Source organism: Juglans regia, chromosome 1, assembly GCF_001411555.2.
Source record: "Juglans regia cultivar Chandler chromosome 1, Walnut 2.0, whole genome shotgun sequence".
Lineage (NCBI taxonomy): Eukaryota > Viridiplantae > Streptophyta > Magnoliopsida > Fagales > Juglandaceae > Juglans > Juglans regia.
This window is the reverse complement of record NC_049901.1, coordinates 22021787-22042461: the sequence shown is the minus strand read 5'-3', so window position 1 is coordinate 22042461 and position 20675 is coordinate 22021787. Positions and strand designations below refer to the sequence as shown.

Here is a 20675-nt window from a genome sequence, read left to right as displayed (position 1 = left end):
TGCTTATACCAGGAAACAATACTGGAAATCCAAGCAGGGCTTAAAAGGGAAGGAATACAACATTTAATGATAGACAAGAAAACTTGCGGCAGTTTACACCTAACATTAATAAGATAGAAAGGGCCCAAGATAGAATACACACCACATTCAATGCGGCCCAAGACTCGAACAACACTTAGTAGCACTAAGCACTTCATAGCTCGGTGAACTGATGGTAAAGGGATAGCTCGGTGAGTGGACAACATGAATATATGATCTCCTGCTATGCAATGCTCCACTATTGTAGAGACTTGGTCGGCAAGTATAAATAACACTACCTACAACACACAGGTAAGTAATCTAACACAATCATCGTCAATATACTCCATCTTCAACCTCAGTACCATACTGACTTAAGCATCGAAAAATCAATGGACCCCGAGGTCCCCCTTTTTTACTATGCAGGTGATTGCACGAGCATTGACTGAGTGAAATTGCCCAGGCCCGCGAAACACGACATCAACAATGTGATATGGCAAAAGAGTGGAAATACTCCCATGTAGTTGATTCTAGGCAAACATGATGTCCCCTTTTTTGCATGGAAATTAAAGCTACTCTTATCGAGAATGGATCTCGATTATGGGTCTCGATTGTTTTTTATTTTTTATTTTACTTAATGATTAAGAAAGTATTTTTTTAATGATGTTGTGATTTTTTTTTTAAAAAAATATTTATGTAGATAAAAAAATATATATGAATAAAAAGTTCAAAAAAAAAATTGCATGTTTCGAAAAGATTTCTTGAAAAATTTATATGGAATCCTCAATGAGCGTAGAATTATCCTTTTTGCATTATCTTTGGTGATATGGTCTTTATCTTTCTTCTTAAATACCATTTGGTAACGACAGGGAGAGTACTACAAGAGGTCATGAATATGGAATGTAAAAATAAAGGGCGATCAATACATCATGGGGATAATTCTTTAAAAATGATATGTGCGGTCAATTTTGCTAATTCTTGCTCACTACACCAATGTAATTGTGAATCGTGATGGCAACCAATTAGGCCTATCTTGATTTCCATCAAATTGACTGTGTCACTTTTTTTTAATATAAAATAATTATTTTGATTAATTATATTAGTGAAATGGATAAAAAATACAGAAAAATGACTGTATATAACAGAACTCTTCTTACAACCCGAGATCAGAGTGCCGATTTCGCTGACTCATGAGTTGCTAATTGTTGGTTGGCCTATCAACTTTCTATGTTGACCGCATGACTTTGAATAAGATTTTATTTTGTGCAAGTTATTGGAACAAGTATTGACTTAACATAGTAATTCACTCTCTACTTCATCCTTTTAATTAAATATTCTCTCATGTTATTAAATTACATAATATAAACAATTAAATCTATTTATTTTTATTATAGTGATTTCATAAATAGCAGTGAATGATATCACGTATTATTTGGAAGAGATAAATTTTTATTGTTTATAATTCCAATTGACTAATTATTATAATTCCAATTGAGATATTTTTAAAAATAAATCACCTTTTATTTGCATATGACATGGTTCTCTTTTGCAAGGCAAATATGCAGACTAACTTGAATATTCAACATTTACTTGAGATTTATGAGAAAGCCTTAGCTTAGAAGGTAAACAGAGAGAAGACCTACATTGTCTTTAGCAAGAAAATGTTCCTAATAGTCAACAAGAGAAGATCATGGCCTTTTGGGGGGTGCAGAATTACCAAGAGTATGAGAAATACCTAGGACTTCCTCCTATGATTGGCATAGGAAAAAAATAAAGCTTTTTCAGAGTTGAAGCACAAAGTATGGACTAAGCTCTAAGGCCGGAAGGAAAGATTGCTATATCAAGGGGCAAGGAAGTCCTTATTAAATCTATGACCTTGTCTATTCCAACATACACGATGAGCTGTTTTAAACTCCCTGGAAATCTATGTAATGGTTGGAAAACATGATGGCAAAATTCTGGCGGGATCAAAAGAAGGATGAGAACAAAATTCTATGGATGAGTTGGAAGAAGATGTGTAAGTCGAAAACAAATGGATATATGGGTTTCAAGGACTTGCAAACTTTCAATCTGGCTTTACTAGCCAAGCAGGGATGGAAGATTTTAAAAGAGGACACAACTTTGCTACATTAAGTTTTTAAGGCCAAGTACTTCCCAAAAACCAGCTTAAGTGAGTCAACGTTAGGTTCAGCCCCTTCCTATGTATGAAGAGGTATATGGGAGACAAAAAAGAGTTTGATGCAAGGATGCAGGTGGAGAGTGGGGGATGGGAAATCTATTAACATATGGACAGATTTATGGTTGTCAAATCATAAACTCATACCAATACCTCCACTGCACCTAGAGATCAAGAAAATGAAACAGTGGCAAGCCTTATTGATGATGCCACAAAGTGGTGGGATGTGGATAAAGTCAGAAGAGTCTTACCATCAATAGAAGCAACTGAAGTTTTGAAGATTATAATTAGCTCAGAAAGTAGAGAAGATTGTCTACATGAAAAGAATGGGAATTATAGTGTCAGAATCGCATATAGATTCTTTCATGCACTTGGACAATCCAGGCAAGTAGGTGAGAGCTCAAATGCTGAGGAATTGAAAAAGTTGTGTAAGTGGATATGGAAAATAAAGGTACCAAATCGAGTGAAAGTGTTTGCATGAAGGGCCTATAAAGATCTGAAGAATTTGAAGTACAGAAAAGTGATTATGGACGATTACTGCAAGTGTTGTAATGAGGAGGAGGAAGATGTGAATCATGCTCTCTTTTATTGTCCTTCCATAAGAGACTGTTGGCAAAAACAGTTTAGCTACTTGATGTCATTTGAAGATAAAGAAGATTTTGCAAATCTTGCAATGAAAGTCATGATCAGGGGGAGTAATGGGATGTGGAGAAGTTTTTTCTTATGGCTTGGGGCATGTGGTTTAGAAGAACCAAAAAATGTTGAAGATAACATACTAAAGCCTGAACAAGTAGTAGATTATGCTCTGTCTTTATATCAAGAACATAAGGAAGCTCAAGAAGCTCCAAAGCAAATAAAGCCTTCAAGATGTTGTTGGCTACCTCCTCCCTCGGGAGTATTGAAATTGAATGTTGATGGGGCTATATTCCATGATCAATGTAGAGCCGGAGTGGGGGATTATTCTAAGAGATGGAAAGGGTGGGGTCATATTGTCTGCTGCTAGTAAAAAAGAAAATGAGGTGAATGATCCTATGGAGATTGAACTGATTGCTATCCAGAGGGGTTTAAAATTAAGTATCCCTTTGAGCCTACATGAACTACACATTGAAAGCGATTCTCTACTAATGGTTAATGAGATACTTGTTGATGGAGAATCCATGTCCCTGGCCTGCTGGGAAACCTGGTAAATGAGGTGAAGAAACTGATGAAGTTTATCCCGAGATGTACTATCCAACATATTGGACGTATGACTAATGAAGCAGCTCATAGAATGACAAAACATGCTTGGAATCTTGATGACTTGATAGTTTGGTGGGATTCATATCCTGATTGTATTTTACAAATTATCTAGTCTGGTTCTATGATGTAAGCTTGTTTGTTTTTGAATAAAACTATCTCTTGATATAAAAATAATAATAATAATGCTGAAGACGCGTGGAGATAAAATAGATAAATTTTTTGAATAATATTAAACGTTAAATAAGTATTCTGAGACCTAGCATGCATATTAACTTTTCAGATTTTAGGGTAGTTGGGTCACGTTTGCTGCTTTGCTGTTCATAGAGTCGTTCCAAGCCTCGTTGCAGACTTAAAAGAGATTATTAATTAATTATTTAGGTGGGTGAACATCAATACTTAGATTGTCCTTCAACCTCAGTAATAAAATAAGAGAATGTTATAGATGTAAAAAGATCTCATAAAGAATAAATTTATAAATTAATGTGGTTTCATATGATACGTTTGATTTATTTTACAATAAAAGTAAATTTATAATCTTCTTTATTACATTAAATTATATTAATTTATAAATTTATAAATTTATTTTTATAAAATCGAATTACTATAGAGTATTTATGAATTTAATGCTCTATGTGATTATAATGCATAGTACCCGCCTTTGCCTCACCTTCGTTAGCAACTTCTAAATTTAGGATTGATATTCTCAAAAAGAAGTTCTAGTCTGTTTCAACTAGGGTTGTAAATGAAATAGTTTGTTCAATAGTCCACTCAATATTCGTTCGGTTAAACTCGAATCGAACTGACTCTTGGAAAAAAAAAAATATGCTTGTGAAAGTAGATACACACTCGATTAGTAAATGACACATATACAACAAAACTCAACTCGATTCCGCTAAGACTCATTAAGGCCAGCTCATTTATGCTAGAGTCAACTCATTAGCTCGACTCAATTAAAACACATTCATATATTGATATATATATATATACATATATATTAGCTAATAATATAAGCATAACACTTTTTTAATTAAATATATAATATATAACTTAATTACTTATGTCTCACTAAAAGGAGTATTGTCTATTCTGACGAACTCAATCGCCCCAAAACCATACCATTTTATGCAAAAGACCTATTGCGTCAAAATTAGGTCGCCACCATATCACGACAATTGCCTTGACTTAATTGAGAAGTTGTAGTGAGAAAGTGACTGAGATGCAAAAGATTTATTGTTTGCAGTGCCTGAGGCCGCCATAAAATGATTTAATTCCCACCGCAAAAGTGGTATAGGAAGTCGGAGTCCTCGCCGCAACGCATAAATCTATTACGGAAGTTATAGCCCACCACAAATGATCTGGAGTTCTGGTCTGCATTACCGACAATAAATTTAGCGTTGCAAATCAACTATTATCGCAACACCAAATCACCACTATAAGTTATTGCAGCAATATTATTTGGACGAGAAAAACATTGTTGGCCAACAAAAAAAAAAAAGAGTAACCACCACACGGTATCGCCACAATTGAACCATCCATTGATGCAGACCCTTTTCTGGCGATAGTGTAATTGCCAGAAGTAGTATTTTTACCAACAATCTTGGTCGCCACCAAAGGCAAAGACTTAATTTCATTTTCTAGCGACCTTAGATCGCTGGAAAGTAGTGTGAAATTTTTTTTTAATTAATTTTCTTTTTCATTGCTGCAGATGAGAGTGTGTAGTAGGCAATTTGCATTTGTTAAAATTTTATTTTCCCCCTACTTCTTTAGCATGCTAAGAAGTTTACTTAATCCATCCATCATATTTGCTGGTTTTAAAAAAAATAACTTAGCTCATATATATAACACAACATAAATGTAGGTACTTCATATAACACAACAAAACTAACATCATCTATTCATGAAGAACATGCAGGGACAAGCGCATGCCTGAAGCCATCATACATAACTAAACTTCTTAGCATGCTATATATGTTGTTGTTCATGACAAGCCCAATGACCACATGCCGAAGCTAGCCACAATGTCATTGATCATATATAACTAAAGATGCAACAACCTATCTAACTAGTACTGGCCTAATAATATTCATCCATCATTGTTTATCAATTACCTAGGAACTAGTGCAACAAATATGAACCTTAAAACTTGATCTTAATCCTAAATCACCATTTGTTGCTTGATGAGCACGCCCTTAGTACTCCAGCTCTTACGTACAGTTTTGTCTTCATTCTGCCATAAAGTTGTAAAATATCCATGCAGCACATCAATCCTCAAGTCCTACAAAACTGAAACAAAGATGAGTAAATGTATTAGTACTTCATATATATAACCTCTTTCAATGATGCCTTCACATTTACCACATTAAAAAAAATACATTTATGCCAACCTGGCCATGCATGGTCAACCATCTGTAGCCAATAGATTGATATTGCATATCCATGTGAAAGATCAAAGCAAACTAGTATTCACAATAACAAATGAAATACAATATCCAACACTATCAGCCCAAAATCGACATGAGATTAATTTTTAACAGCACTCAACCAAGCACATTAATATTATAAGGAATTAATCCAACTCATACAGGCACTCAGACCACACGCTCTTTCCCATATAAACCGAGGTATTCTTCTATCCGCAAACTAGAGTTGGATGATACTTAGGAAAGGTCACAACGTGCGTTAGGATGGTCCTTGGTTTTTCCTTGAATGTTCATTAAAGTTCTTAAGATATTATCACATACGTTCTTCTTTATGTGCATCACGTCCAGATTATGTCTAATCTTTAGACTATCCCAATATGGCAATTGAAAGAAGATACTTCTTTTCGTCTAGTTTAACTCCTCAGTGGTTCATTTTCTTTTCTTAAACACTTTGTCAAGCGTTGTATTTGGAATATTCTGCAGTTGATTGAGTATATATTTTCCAAACAATGATGTAGGTATGGGCCAATGATCTTCATTGCCTTTAAAAAGACTCTTTTTCTTTCTCCAAATGTGGTTAGGTGGCAAGAATCGATGATGACCTATGTAATAATGCTTTCGACTATATGTCAACCACAAAGAATTCGTTTGCTGATTGCATGATGGACATGTCATTTTTCCTTTAGTGCTCATCTGGAGAGGTTTCCATATGCAGGAAAGTTGTTGATTATCCACAATAACACTGCATGCAGTCAAAATGTCTGGCCTACTATTGCATCATTTGTGTCTACACCATTTTTCCATAGATCCACGAGATCATCAATTAGCAGTGGTAGATGCACATCGATTTTGTTTCCAGGTGATCTTGGTCCATGAATAAGAAGTGACATGATGAAGAACAAATCTTTCATATAACACCACGGGGGCAAGTTGTAAGGAACAAGTATCACTGACCAGATGGTATAAGGTTTAGCTAAATTGTTAAAGGGGTTGAAACTGTCGCTAGCAAGCCCAAGCCCGACATTTCGACCATCTTCCCCAAACCAAGAATGCACTAATTAAATGTCTTCCACTCCTTAGAGTAGGTTGGATGCCTTAGGATACTGTCTTTATTGACGTGTTGTTCTCTATGTCATCTCATATCTGATGATATTTTTTGTGACATAAACAACCGTTGTAACCTTGGCTTCAACGGGAAATATCGCAAAACCTTTTGAGGAATACGTTTTTTCATGCTTCGGTCGTCTAGCCAACGTGATTCCTTACATTTAGGGCATTCATCTTTATCTTTATTTTCCATCCAGAATAACATGCAATCTTTCCGACAAGCATGTGTTTTGGTGTAATTGAAGCCCAAGCCTCACTCCAAGTTTCGCAACTCCTGATAAGAGTTGGGCAAGAGTGCATCGAGAAACGTTGACTTAAGCAGTTAAAGGACTATATCAAATGATTTCACACTCCAGCCCCCTATTATTTTTATGTGCAGCAACTTGGTAGTAAAAGAAATTTTTTAATACTTCTTACATCCTTCATAAATAGGACGACGAGCAGATTCCAACAGCTGCTCATTGAGTGAGGGTCATTTGAGGTGGAGGCACCAACACCGAATGTGTCATTTGAATCATGCATAAAATTTGAACAAGCCCGAATGTCAGCTAACATGACATCAATGTCATCAATGAATTCGTTACCATGTTATGCACCATGCCTATCATCATCGTCACTAGAGACTAAAATTTCCTCTTCGCCATGAAATATCCATGTTGTGTAGCTTGGATCAATACTTGTAATAAATAGATGTCTCTCCACCTCGGTTATGGATAGGAAGAAGTTATTTAAGCAGCCTTTACATGGACACTGTAATTGATCATGCCCGACTACATGGTCTCGTGCCAAAAAGATGAATTTTGAAACTCCTTTTGCATATTTGCTTGATCTAAATCTATCAGTGATATTCATCAAACTTTTGTCCATCTACGAAACAAATGAAACCATTCGATCACCATATAAAAAGATTGAACTAGTGCATTCTTCCTATTAGACCTTCTTCGTAACAGTAGATTTCCAGGTTTTTATTGATATTGTATCATTGATAAAAGTGTTTGAATGTAGAAGGTGGTGAAATAAGGGGTCAACGTAGAAAGTGTTATAACCTTCTATGACCCGTGGGTGACTCTTTTAGCATTGCCCATGGAAAATGTTACAATGTTGACATCAAAACAGAAGATAAATACAATAGCCGTCATTTCAAACAACACATACCATACTTATCCACGGCCATAATTTCAAACTAACAATTATAAACCCAATGAACCAAGTGAGTTCCTTTGGTTGGCTACATAGTAGCCAGAAATAATTTAAGTACCCATCGAGGTAGACCATTGTATATATTCTGCTCAAAAGAATAAAATCTCAAGACTGACATCAATACTACAATTGCAGTCAACGAGTTGTACAAAGAAAGAACAATTGGAATTATCATTGTACCAACACAGAAAACTACAAAATGTATTTATGAATTTACTAGCTTATATTGCAGGAAGAATTACTAATATGATTGTAACATGATTTAGGGCAATTCTTACACCCATACTGTCAGCGAGAAACTATGCAGTCAAGTACATAGTTAGATGTCATTAGCACTGCATGGACATGTTTTAGCAAATGAATGAGTCAAGATACACTAGTTTATAGCATACGTCCAGTCAAAAATCAAATAGCAGCGTGGATTAATAAAACAATGAATACTTTATGCTCAAAATCCAAAAACCACCAAATAGGTAATAATAGCAACATAGAATTAAGCTACGTAAGTAAAAGATTTATAAATGGAGTGGGAAGACAAATTTTAAAAAGAAATCAAATCCACAACACTAAGCAATATAAGTTGATGGGTCACAAAAATCACAGTTTTACAAGCTAGTGCTGCCAATATGTATTCCTACAATGGCTATTGACTGTATAATTTTTCTTCACCAAATGACACAATGTTATGAATTGCAATATATGTTTCTGAATTTCTAGTGTAAGCTATACTTGAAATCAAATTGTTTGAGTGCATGAAAATGCTATTTATTTTGCACTTCCATGTGCAACCAGCGAAAAAGAAGAGACGATATCTCTTTATTGTGTGTGGACAAGACATGCAGCAAAACACTTAACCCTTTATTGAGGATAAATGATCTCAATCATGTGGACAATAGCACAACAAAGTACACAATAAAAAAATTGGATTGGGTAACCCAATACTTATCCATGTCCACAATTTATATCTACCCACATACATATATATATATATATATATATATATATATATGATGCTGATTTGCATGCAGAAAGAGGAAAAACTTAGAAACAGCACAGGAACTAGCCTAAAGGGGTTGAAAAGAAAACCTATTGAAAGACCCCCAATAATATTGCTATAGGAATTAGGAGACAAAAATCGCTATCCCAAAAATTTTGTAAAATGATGACCACAAAACATTATGATATGTCTTATTGATTATATTAATTAATACACTTTATACACTATATATATATATATATATCAACATGTAAATTATTGATAAGAAGGAAAGAAAAACGATTGAAGTAGAAATCATCTTACCTCCTAAAATAGAAATAGAGTAAAGGAGGTGTCGCACGTTCACTGGCAGAAATCTTTGGTAGGGACAAGGTGGAGCAGCCTAACGATGGAAGAGATACATTTTGCTAGAGCGAGAGACATAGATAAGATCAGAGAGTGACTGTGACTGTGAGATAGAGACCTCACAGATCGATAAAATGAAATCCAAAGACGGCGGAGATAGAAACTTATCATGTTTGGTAAAGACCAGTGCCACCACAGCAGGCAGATCAACTTGTTTTTCACCGGTGATATGAAGTATTTCAGAGACAAGAGATAGATAGATAGATAGAGAGAGAGAGAGAGAGAGAGAGAGAGATGAGTATTGGGGTAAATTGGGGATGAAATGAAACGTGGATGGGGTTTCTCAGTCGATTTGTGTCCCCCAATATTTGTTGCCGCGACATTTTCTCGCCACAATAGGTCCAAGAACAATAATATCACTTCTGTACTGCGACTTTTTATTGCGGCGATCAAATGCTAGACACATATATTTGTTGCCGCGAATTACGGTCGCCACAATAACTCCAAATTAAATATAATAACTAATTACTGCAACTTTTTTTGGGCGATAAATTCATAACCGCAAAATTTTTCTTGCTGTGACTTTTGGTCACCACAATAACTCTTAAGTATTATATAAAGGCCAATTGCTGCAATTATTTGTTGCGGTGGCAACTTTTAGATGCAAAAAAAAAAAAAAAATTCTTTTCCTCACTGATATCGACTTTGCCGGAGAGGAATGCTCCCCAACACTAAAAACCAGTCGTTTGCGTCTAAAATCTAGCCGCCAAAAATTTAAATAGCCGCAAAAAGTAAGATTTCTTGTAATGTCTATATATTGACATACTTCATAGCTATATTTTATAATTTGTACAATAATTACTCCAAAAGGTTTAATAATTTTATATACTAGTCTGAGGGAGCCATATATGAAATAGATATATGATATTATATTATGTGTATGTATTAATAATTTATGTAGACATATAATATATTGTTATTATATAATATATTTATGGATAAATATCAACTAGCTAGTTAGATATTAATTATTTTTAAATTTTTAAAATATAATAATTCAATAGAGGTTTTACTTATGAGTTGTACAAATTTAATACTAGATTTTTTATTCTTTATTTATTTAATTTATTAATTATTAAATCGTATTAATAAATAAATAATAAAAATTCAAGCCACTTGAGTTCGTTTTTTAGACGAGCTTGAGGTCGAACTTGAGTTGAGAGTTTAGCTTATCAAGTCGAAATCGAACAAAAATTAAATAAAAATTTCGAACTCGACAAGTCAAAAACTAGCTCGGCTCTGCTCACGTCAGTTTATAAATTTACTTTTATAAATCTCTTTATGACTACAACATTACTCATCTATGTCAATAAAAACTGTCATGCATAATAAATTTGTAAAAAAATCATTGTCTAAACATTTAAAAGAGTGTATATATATATATATATTTATATATGTATGTATATATGTATTATGTAGAGATAATCAGAGGAGACAACAGCGGAAAATGTTGACAAATTCCAACACTAACTGTTGGTGATGATTTGGTCCACAGGGTCATGCTGTTTTTAGTATTGTCAAGATGAGGAGTCCCTTCCACTTGATTTCTACAGAACAAAAGATAAAAACCCTAGAAATATAGATTATATTGTTTGATTATGGGGAAAGGGTGGCAAATAAAGAGAAGAAAATATGCTTTGACAGTTTTTTTTTTTTTTTTCTTGCAACATTTCTCTCTTCAGATCTCTCCCATTTTGGAGAAGAAAAAACTTTTGAGTGCTCCTAAAGGATTTTTAAATTTTATTTGTTCTTTTCCCTTCTAATTTACTTACCAAGCAAAGGAGAACATTAAAAGATTAGAATTTATCTTCTTTTCCTTTTTTGATAATTTATTAACAATTATTTCATGTTGTACTTGTTCCATCCATTGCTATATTAAAATGTTACATAATGGTTTTGAAAATAAGTAAAAATTATTGTTAAAAAATTATTATTTTTTTATATAAATTTCTTATTTATTTAATTTTTAAAAAAATATTAGACGACGCTTTATATGACTGTAAATATGATAGGCAAATTAAAAAAAGTTTGTTATTCCAACCCTTAATTTAATTCATATATAGACCCATTATTACTTGATCGTATGAACTGGATTCTTCTAGGAGCCCAGCAGTTTTTCGAATTTCAAAGGACAAACATTGGTGAGAAATCACGTGATGCTCAGTCGTTTACTACAATGAAGGAAGGAGAGGAAGATGAACTGACCTGGGGATGCCGCATTGAAGGAATTATGGTACCTTGCATGCAATTTTTTTTTTTTTTTTAATATTATAAAATTATTTTTATTATAAAATAAATCTAATATTAAAGAAGTTAATATTAGACGTAATTTGAATTCGAAGATAACTTCATAACATCTCAACTCATCACGTATGGTAAACTCTTCTCCAATTCAAACGGTGTATTGACGTTATCGGGTAATGAAAATACTATAGATACAAAAGGATCTCATAAAAGAATCTCACATACTGATGTGACATACTGTGAGTGTGCCACATCTCTCTCTCTTCTTTTTTTCCTTATTTTTTTCCTCACGTGCGTCTCCCCTCCCCCTTTCCCTATCTACCTCCACCTCTCCGTGGCCACCATGGTGATCGGAGACCACCTCAGGGCTGGCAAAATCCGTCGACAGTCCAAGCGACATCGTCCGGCAAAGGGATGGGAGCTCCCGTGCACGGCAAGCTCGTGAGGGGAGTGGAGACCCATGGGAGAGACTCACGGGAGAGGTGCTGCTGTGAGGGGAGGAGAGACGACAACGGCTTCTGTCGGTCCTGAAGTGGTCCTCGACCACTATGGTGGCAACGAAGAGGGTGGAGGCAGTGGAGACGCACAGGAAGGGGGGGAAAAAGTGGGTAGACATGGCAGACTCACACTATGCCACATCAATGTATGGAATCCCTTTGTGTCTGTAGCAGCTCCCTTTTTTTTATTTGTTTTCATATACGACAAAATAGCTTATTGACCGTTATTTTTTACTTTTCTAAGGGACTGGTGTAATGAATGCTCCGAAGACCAAAGGACCCACGCCTTCACCCAGCCCCCTTAACAAGGGTGTAAAATACAACATTATTTTATATATAATAGTCAAAATTATTATTTAACAATTTTGGAAACAATTTAAAACTCATTTTTAAAACAATTTCTATTAATAAATTTTTATTTGATATTTTACAAAAAAATTCATTGGAAAGAAATATTGTAATCCGGAAAATATTATTATAAAAAATAAAAATTAGATAGGTAATTTATAAATTATTATTACTTAAGGAATAAATATATTTATAAATAAAACAAATTTATTAAAAACACTATGCAATAATTTGTGGGACCTACATCTATCTCATCTCCAAAATGTTAAAACTATTTCAACTCACTTCCAATCCAAACACACAACATTTTCAAAAATCATCTCATCTCAAATCTCACTACTATTCATAACTCATCTCAACTCATTTTCGAATCCAAACGACTCCTTACTCTGACCCAAACTAGGGGCCCAAGGCCCATCATCCATAAAGGATGGCTACTCAAATATAGTTTAACGAAGATCTAAACCGCCTTGATTATTTGGGAGGGATAAAACTCACATTATAAGTATGGATAACGCAGTGATTATATAACTCCGATATATCAGGAATAAGCTTTTTAATGGCTAAGCATTGTACGAAGTTAATCAATTTATAGTATTCATCCATTATTCTCCATGTCTATATATTGGGACAATAGATAACCTTCGATCGATCTGATTTTAACATTCTTAAATTATTATCTTTCATTTATCACTGACTTAAGCATCGAAGGGATCCCAAGTACATTGTACTGCCCACTTAACAATTTACATGTTAACGATCACAACCGATGGTGATAGGGGTGGAACTACCTTAATGCTTGGGGTCAAAATTTTTAAAATTTGATGAAAATTAAGTTTTAGAATGTGTTTTTATAAAATAGATTATATAAAAATTAGTATTTAACCCAAAGCAAAGAAAAAAGAAACAAGTAAAGGACAAAGTTGGTGTGCTATGGAATTTCACAAGAATCTGCAAAGGTGCAAAAGAAGAACACCAAAAAGAGCAAAAGAAAGGCGCTCCAGATAAGACTTGTGGTGCAAAGGCCGATGACTGAATGAATATTCTTTGGTCACTTCCACACTCCAAAAACTTAAAAAGCCCAAAAATAAACTAAGGCTGAAGTTTGGAAGAAAGAGCCCGAGCTGTCGTTCTTGTCGAGGACACCAAGTTGCTGGGTTTTGCTTTTGTCCGGTTCTCTGTACCAACTGTATCCTATTAGATATTGACACGTGTTCTGCTACAGATCACAATGGACAAAGTATTCGAACCGTGCGGGTCCAGTTTTTCTGAACCGAAACCCGATCCGGCTTTATAATTCGAGAACGCTCGCAATCTCCACCAACTTCCTCCTACGCGCGTGGCTTTAATCTCCACTCACATCGTATGGGGATCATTCCGAGGTTCGGACGGGAAAAGCATTTACGATGTGCTTCGTTTGGATTTAAAATTCCTCTTTAACTCATCTTAATTTATCGTTATAATTTTTTTAATTTTTAATATAAAAATATAATAAATAATTTAATTTTTTTAAATTTTAAAATAATAATAATAATAATAAATAATATTCTAACAATATTTTATTATCTCAACTTAACTCAACTCAACTTACTTCAATATTCAAACCCATCTTTATTTTTAAAGGATAATCTGTTCCTCCAGCTCCAGCTCCAGCTATTTATTTATTTATTTTTATTTTTTAATTAAAAAAATATTTTTAAAAATATTATAATTTTTAAAAATATATATATTTAAAAATATTAAAAAAATACTTATAAAAAAACACACACCAAAATAATTAGCAAGAATCTGTAGTGACTTTAGTGTCATTCTAAAAATTAAGAAAAATGATATTTTCATCTCTAGTTCTTATAATTCAGTATTACCGTTGAAATTTTTTATTTTTTATATTTTACTTAGTGATTAAGAAAGTATTTTTTAATAATATTGTGATTTTTTATTTTTTAAAAAAATATTTGAAAGTGTAAAAAAATTACATGTAAAAAGACAACAAAAAAAAAAGAAGATCAATTATACCTAACAGACCAACGGTAGCTCCCAGCTCCGAAGGTGGACGTATCACGTAGCACCGTCCATTTTTAAAATATATTATTAAATCTCATTTATATAAATATATATATATATATATATATTCACTTTTACAGTATAACATATATGAATTTATTTATTTTTTCTTTATATTCTTTAAATAATATTTTTTATTCTTTTTAAATATTTCATTTCTACCAATAAATTTGCAAAATTCATATATTCTTTTATATTTACAATATATTTTTATATACAATGTAATATAATTTAGTCTTATACATACAAAACAAAAATATATAAGCCAATTAAAAATAAAAAATAAAATGAAAATATGAAAATATTGGATAAAAGATATTTCAAAGATATTTATTAGAAGAAAATGAAATAAAAGTGTTTTAAATAATGAACAATAAAAAGAATTTGATTACATGGTGAAAATTAAGAGAATAAGAGAGTAAATGAAATATAAATAATAAAAAGATATCTACAAGATGAATAGTATCTGCTTTATGCAGTGGGTTACTATAACATATTGTATTTTAGTTTTCCTTTTACATAATTGAATGAAACTCTTTATTTTTAAGCAATTCTTCAAATAATTTACATTTCTTATATAATGCATAAGTCATTAGGGATGAAAGTTGGTCGCCCGAACTGGAGAAATCGACCGGACCGACTTGGGAGCAAGGCCGGTTGGTCTTGGTCCCTAAAATAGAAGACTAAAGCTTCTCAGTTCGGTCCCGGTCTAGACCGGACTGACCAAATTTAAAAAATATATATTTTTATATATATTATTTATATAATAATTATATAATTAATTATATAATTTTCATCTAACCTATCACTATTAAAAGTATAAAAATTTAAATATGTTATTAACAAATTAATATTATATCAATTAACTAATGTATAATATCAATTAACTAATTATATAAGTTAAGAATATAATTTTCATCTAATTTGACCATATAAAATAATTTTTTATTGAGTTAGTTACATAATTCACATTAATAATTTACTTAATTTTAATTTAGTATTTTAAATAAAAAATTATTAATTTATTTAAAAAAAAAAAAGAAAAAAAAATTAGGTTGGACCTGACGGATCGATAGCTATCGGTCCAGTCTGGAAAAAATGATGGATAAAAAATTTCAGTCTACCAACCCCCCCGGGACCAAGAATGTTATCGATAGCTATCATTCCTATAAGCCATTGAGAATGCTCTAAAACATTCAATCATAAAAATTTAAAAAAAAAACTCAGTTATTTTACAAATATAAAAGAAAAAAAATATTTGAACCGAGAATGTTTATTGATAAGAGTGATTGATTGTTTTTCTTATTTTTTTACTTAATGATTAAGAAAGTAATTGTTAACAAATTTATATTTTTTTATTTTTTAAAAATATTTAAAGATATAAAAATATATTTGAAAAAAAAGTGTATTTGCACTTTTTGGTACAATGCGAGGGACATCATCCTCGATCTCCCTAGCATTGTCCAATATAAAATACCATCGAGTTAAATAAAATTGAAAACACATCAACTTTGGGATTCCTTGTTATAAGATGTAGACCATATTTATTTTGTTTCATTAATATTTGTGTGTAAAAACTCATAGGAATTTATTCACGAGTCCTTGGGACTTCTTGAAAGCTTGTATTATGGGTGTTGTGAGTAGGACTATAAATAAATAAATAAATAAATAGGATTGATTATCAAGCAATTTGAGATGGACGCAGTCAAATTAGAGTTTAACTCAATTTATTTATTAAATGAGTCGTTTGTAAATATAAATTATTATTGATTATTAAACGATATTTTTCTTACTAAACTCAATTTGACTTGTATAAACTTGAATAACTTCATAATTAATTCTTAATAATGTTATTTTAAGTTTATAACGAGAATATCTTAAATATTTAAAAAGATAAAAAGAAATTTTTTTCTTAATAGTTTCGTATTTCTTGAATCCTTATGAGTATATGATTAATATATATATATATATAAATATAATATGAATATAAAGATAGGGTAGTGCCATGTCCACCCCTTCCAGTTACTGCTGGAGGTACCGTTAGATATAATTGTTCTTTTTTTTTTGTGGTTTTTTTTTTACATGTATTTTTTTTATACTTTTAAATATTTTTTAAAAAATAAAAAATAAAAAAATTATTAAAAAATATTTTCTTAATTATTAAGTAAAAAGAAGAATTAAAAAATAAAATAACAAATTTCAACAATAATATCAAGTTATAATAATCAGTGATGAGAGTATCATTTTTCTTCTTCCCGTTAGTTATTTTCATGTGCTTTTTTTACTTTTTTTACATATTATTTTTTAATACTTTTAAATATATTTTTTTAAAAAAATTATAATATTATTAAAAAATATTTTTTTAATCACAAATTTAAAATAAAAATAAATAAAATAAAATAAAATAATAAAAACAATACAAGCAATAGCTCTAATTGGAGTTGGGAGCAGGACGCTTACTATTTTTCATAAAGATATTATGATTAATAGTTCAAGTTTATCTCGTTTACATCCATGATTGTGAGGATTACCGACATAATAATATAGAGTTGTGCTATACAGAAGTTTCACACCCTATACAACCACTTAAAAATATGTGATTTTATTTTTTTATCCTCATATTTCATATTGAATCAATATGAAATATGAGGATAAAAAAATAAAATCACATATTTTTAAGTGGGTGTGTAGGATGTGGGGCTTATGTTTAGAATTTTTCATTAATATATTATAAAAATAATGTATGAAGAAACAGATAAGTGATGTAATAAAATATTCTAATAATCTATTATTTTATATCATTTCGGTAACGAAATTGCGAATGATGTCGAAAATTGTGAACAGGCTCCAATGAACCGTCCGAGACGACCGAAAAGAAACTTCAAAACAGACATCATCTCTCGCGCGTGAGATTCTCTCTTATTTTTTGTTTAACCTAATCTTAATAATATCTACTTTTTCATCTATTTCCAGAGATCGACAGAGTGGACACACTACCCCAACACAAAAAATAAAGAAAATAGAAGAAACCAGAGAGAGAGAGAGTTTCTTGTTGAGAAGATTTTGTGGTAATATCAAGCTGTTTCAATGGCAGACTACATGGAAGAAGACCAAGAAACCATACCCACTTCACCTAGACAGGCATCATCGTCATCCTTTTCATCATCATCGTACGTCTTACTTCTTGGGGTTATGAGCAAAAGGAGAACATGGGTATGTATTTTTGTTACCGTATATGCCATGCTTTTAACTTCGTCCTGGAATTTCCTCAAATCCATACTTTCTTGGTACAAATTACAAGCCCATCAGTCTTCCTCAGCTTCTAGATGGCCTGCCCTCTATGCTTCTGTGCTTCTTGGGGCTGTTTTTGGGCTGCTTTCAATGGTTGCAGCCCTAGCAGTGTTGGTTCCTGCCACTTTGGTGACATGGATCACAATTATGGTTTTACTCACCTTCTTTGGGAAGCCCAGGACGACTTTGGTTGTGGAAGGGAGGAAGATTACTAGGGAAATTGTTAGCTTTGTGATCAAGATCTTGTTGAAGGAAGGGAATGTTGTGGCTGCTGTTTGTGCTGTTTTGGGTTACTTTGCACTTGTCAAGAGGAATAGCGAGGGAGATTTAGAGAACAGGTAAGAAGGGTTTTGGTGTTTGGTTTTCTGGGTGGGATGGGTTTTTGCTGAGGGGATTTGGTAAAGTTTCCCTTATTTTGGGCAATACCTTGAAACCTGACATATGTTAGATTTGTTAATTCTAATGTAATTTATTTTTTCACTGATTCCTGACTTCTTCTTCATCTTCTTCTTCTTCTTCCTCCTATTTTTAATTTTTTCCTTTGCTTGCTAGTGGTGTAAATTGTACGTTTTCTGCCCAAGAAAATGTTCTCCAATGTCTTTTCTGTTCATGCCAGTTTTAGCAATTAACTCAAAAGGTATCTTTGAATGAAAATTTATCATAAAAGGAAGCAACCCACATTACAAAAACAGTGAAAAACCATGAGCAGGACTTCAGTGATTACGGCCAGTCAAAGCAGTTTTTGCCCTAAAAACTGTATCATATGGAGATTAATTTTGCGGGAGCATGACAAATCATAACCAGTGAATGCATTTTCTGCCCTTTTGATTGTTTGGTAATCAAGCAATAATTAACTTTTATTAATCATTTTTTGCAAAAATTCAGCTAATACCATAGGCTGAATGCAATTCCGAATATCCTCTGTGGCTGTGCACTCAATATTGTCGTGCTCCAAAAGTAAAGCCTCCTTGCTGGCTAAAACATGAGCAGCTACCTAGCTTCCCTCTTTACGTAATCCATGTCCCAACATTGCAAAGCCAAAGTATCTGATCCCCATGCTTTTACCATGTGGATAAACTGAATTCATTAAGGTGTGTTTTCAACTCTGAAAAATGAAAGCTGCAGCCATAAACCATGTAAAAATGAAAACTAATTAGGCATAAATCATGTGTTGAAATAATATCAAACCAAGGATTTAATTTAATAATTATTATCCTAATTTGAGTTTTCAGTATTATCAAATTAAGTGGTTTGAGTTTCATAATTATTAAATTAAGTGATTTGATTTTGATAATAATAATCAAAATATTTACCTTATAGAAACTTATATTTTGGATTCAATCACAATTGATCATAGTAAAAAATGTAGCCTCAAAGTCTCTTTTACTCCTCATCTCTATCCTCATCCTCTTGATCATCTCCTTTTCTATAGTATTTTATTTTCTATCGTAATATCAAAATCCTTAACGGCTAACGTCAAACTCAATCACGTGGATTATTTTATTTAAAAGTTAAGCTAGATTTACCTTTCATGAAATCTTCATTCGTTTAACCATGCTTTGCTTTAAATCCATGCCTTTAGAATATCTTTATTAAATGTAAACCTTTTTTATTAGGTTTTCATCTGTTGCGAGTATTACTTGAAGCCTCATATCCATTTTTGACATTTTGATTTTAGTCCTATAGTTGACCAATGTCATATTTAGCTCATTGTTGACTCAATGTTTCAACTTATTGTTAGTCTTATCAACCCATTGTTCCCATATCTCTAGATTTGATATTCTAGCTGTCAATCACTTCATCACCAACGTCAGTCTAATCATTTTATCGGCAATCGAAAAACGGATATGAAGGCTACACTCAAATCTCAAACTCAAGATTTTAAAATTCTTCACCATAACTTTAAGGGAGATGTTGGAGATAATATTAAACAAAAAATTTGATTTGATAATTATCTTATTTGATTTTTCATAATTATCGAATTAAGATATTTGATTTTCATTATGACGAAGATATTTAATTTATTTCATATCCATGTAATAGGGACCTATGTTTTCAAAAGTTTGTGACACCAAATCGGGCCTAACTCCTCTTCTCCATGTTGGGAATCGTGCTAAGCTCACTGAGGTGGATATATAGCTCGAGCAAGTGATAGGAAAGCAAGAGCAACGGGAGTGCAATGAATAAGCAGAAACAATGAGAGCAACTTGAGTCGAGACAAAACGACCAGACTGAACTAACAAGACCTACAAGAACAAAGCGATAGCAAGAACAAAGTGACCGAAATAAGAGCAGGCAAAGCAAGGACGAGAATTGAGTGAATGAGGTAGGCAAAGGGTAACGCAACTGAATTAAGGGTGGACTAAGTTTACTATCTTGACAAGGTGAACGAAATGGAGGTTTGTAGAACATAGACGATCGAGTAACACATGCAAGGGCGAACAAGGGAAGATGATCAGGAACTCGAGGCATTATAACAACTCATAAAGGCAAGCAACTCATTTAATCGACCCACATTAAATGGAAGAAGAAGGGAGATAGTACGTAATTCTGACTCGATTTAAATATTAAACATTAAATACAGACCCATAAGTTCATTAATGTGACATGGGTGCAGCTATAACTACCTCAAAATTGGCATAATCCTCAATTTTGAAAATGAAGATCTG

General features: G+C 32.5%; 1 protein-coding gene across 1 annotated transcript; it reads left to right on the top strand.

Moving 5' to 3' along the window:
* Positions 1-17698: 17698 nt before the first annotated feature.
* Positions 17699-18490, top strand: LOC108999541. The gene has a single exon (XM_018976447.2). It carries the CDS (start codon positions 17803-17805, stop codon positions 18346-18348), a length of 546 nt encoding a protein of 181 aa, XP_018831992.1. The 5' UTR covers positions 17699-17802; the 3' UTR covers positions 18349-18490.
* The last annotated feature ends 2185 nt before the right edge of the window (positions 18491-20675 follow it).

Bases quoted from the DNA above. Each gene is read 5' to 3' on its own strand.
- LOC108999541 (XM_018976447.2), top strand. From the start codon at position 17,803: ATGGCAGACTACATGGAAGAAGACCAAGAAACCATACCCACTTCACCT.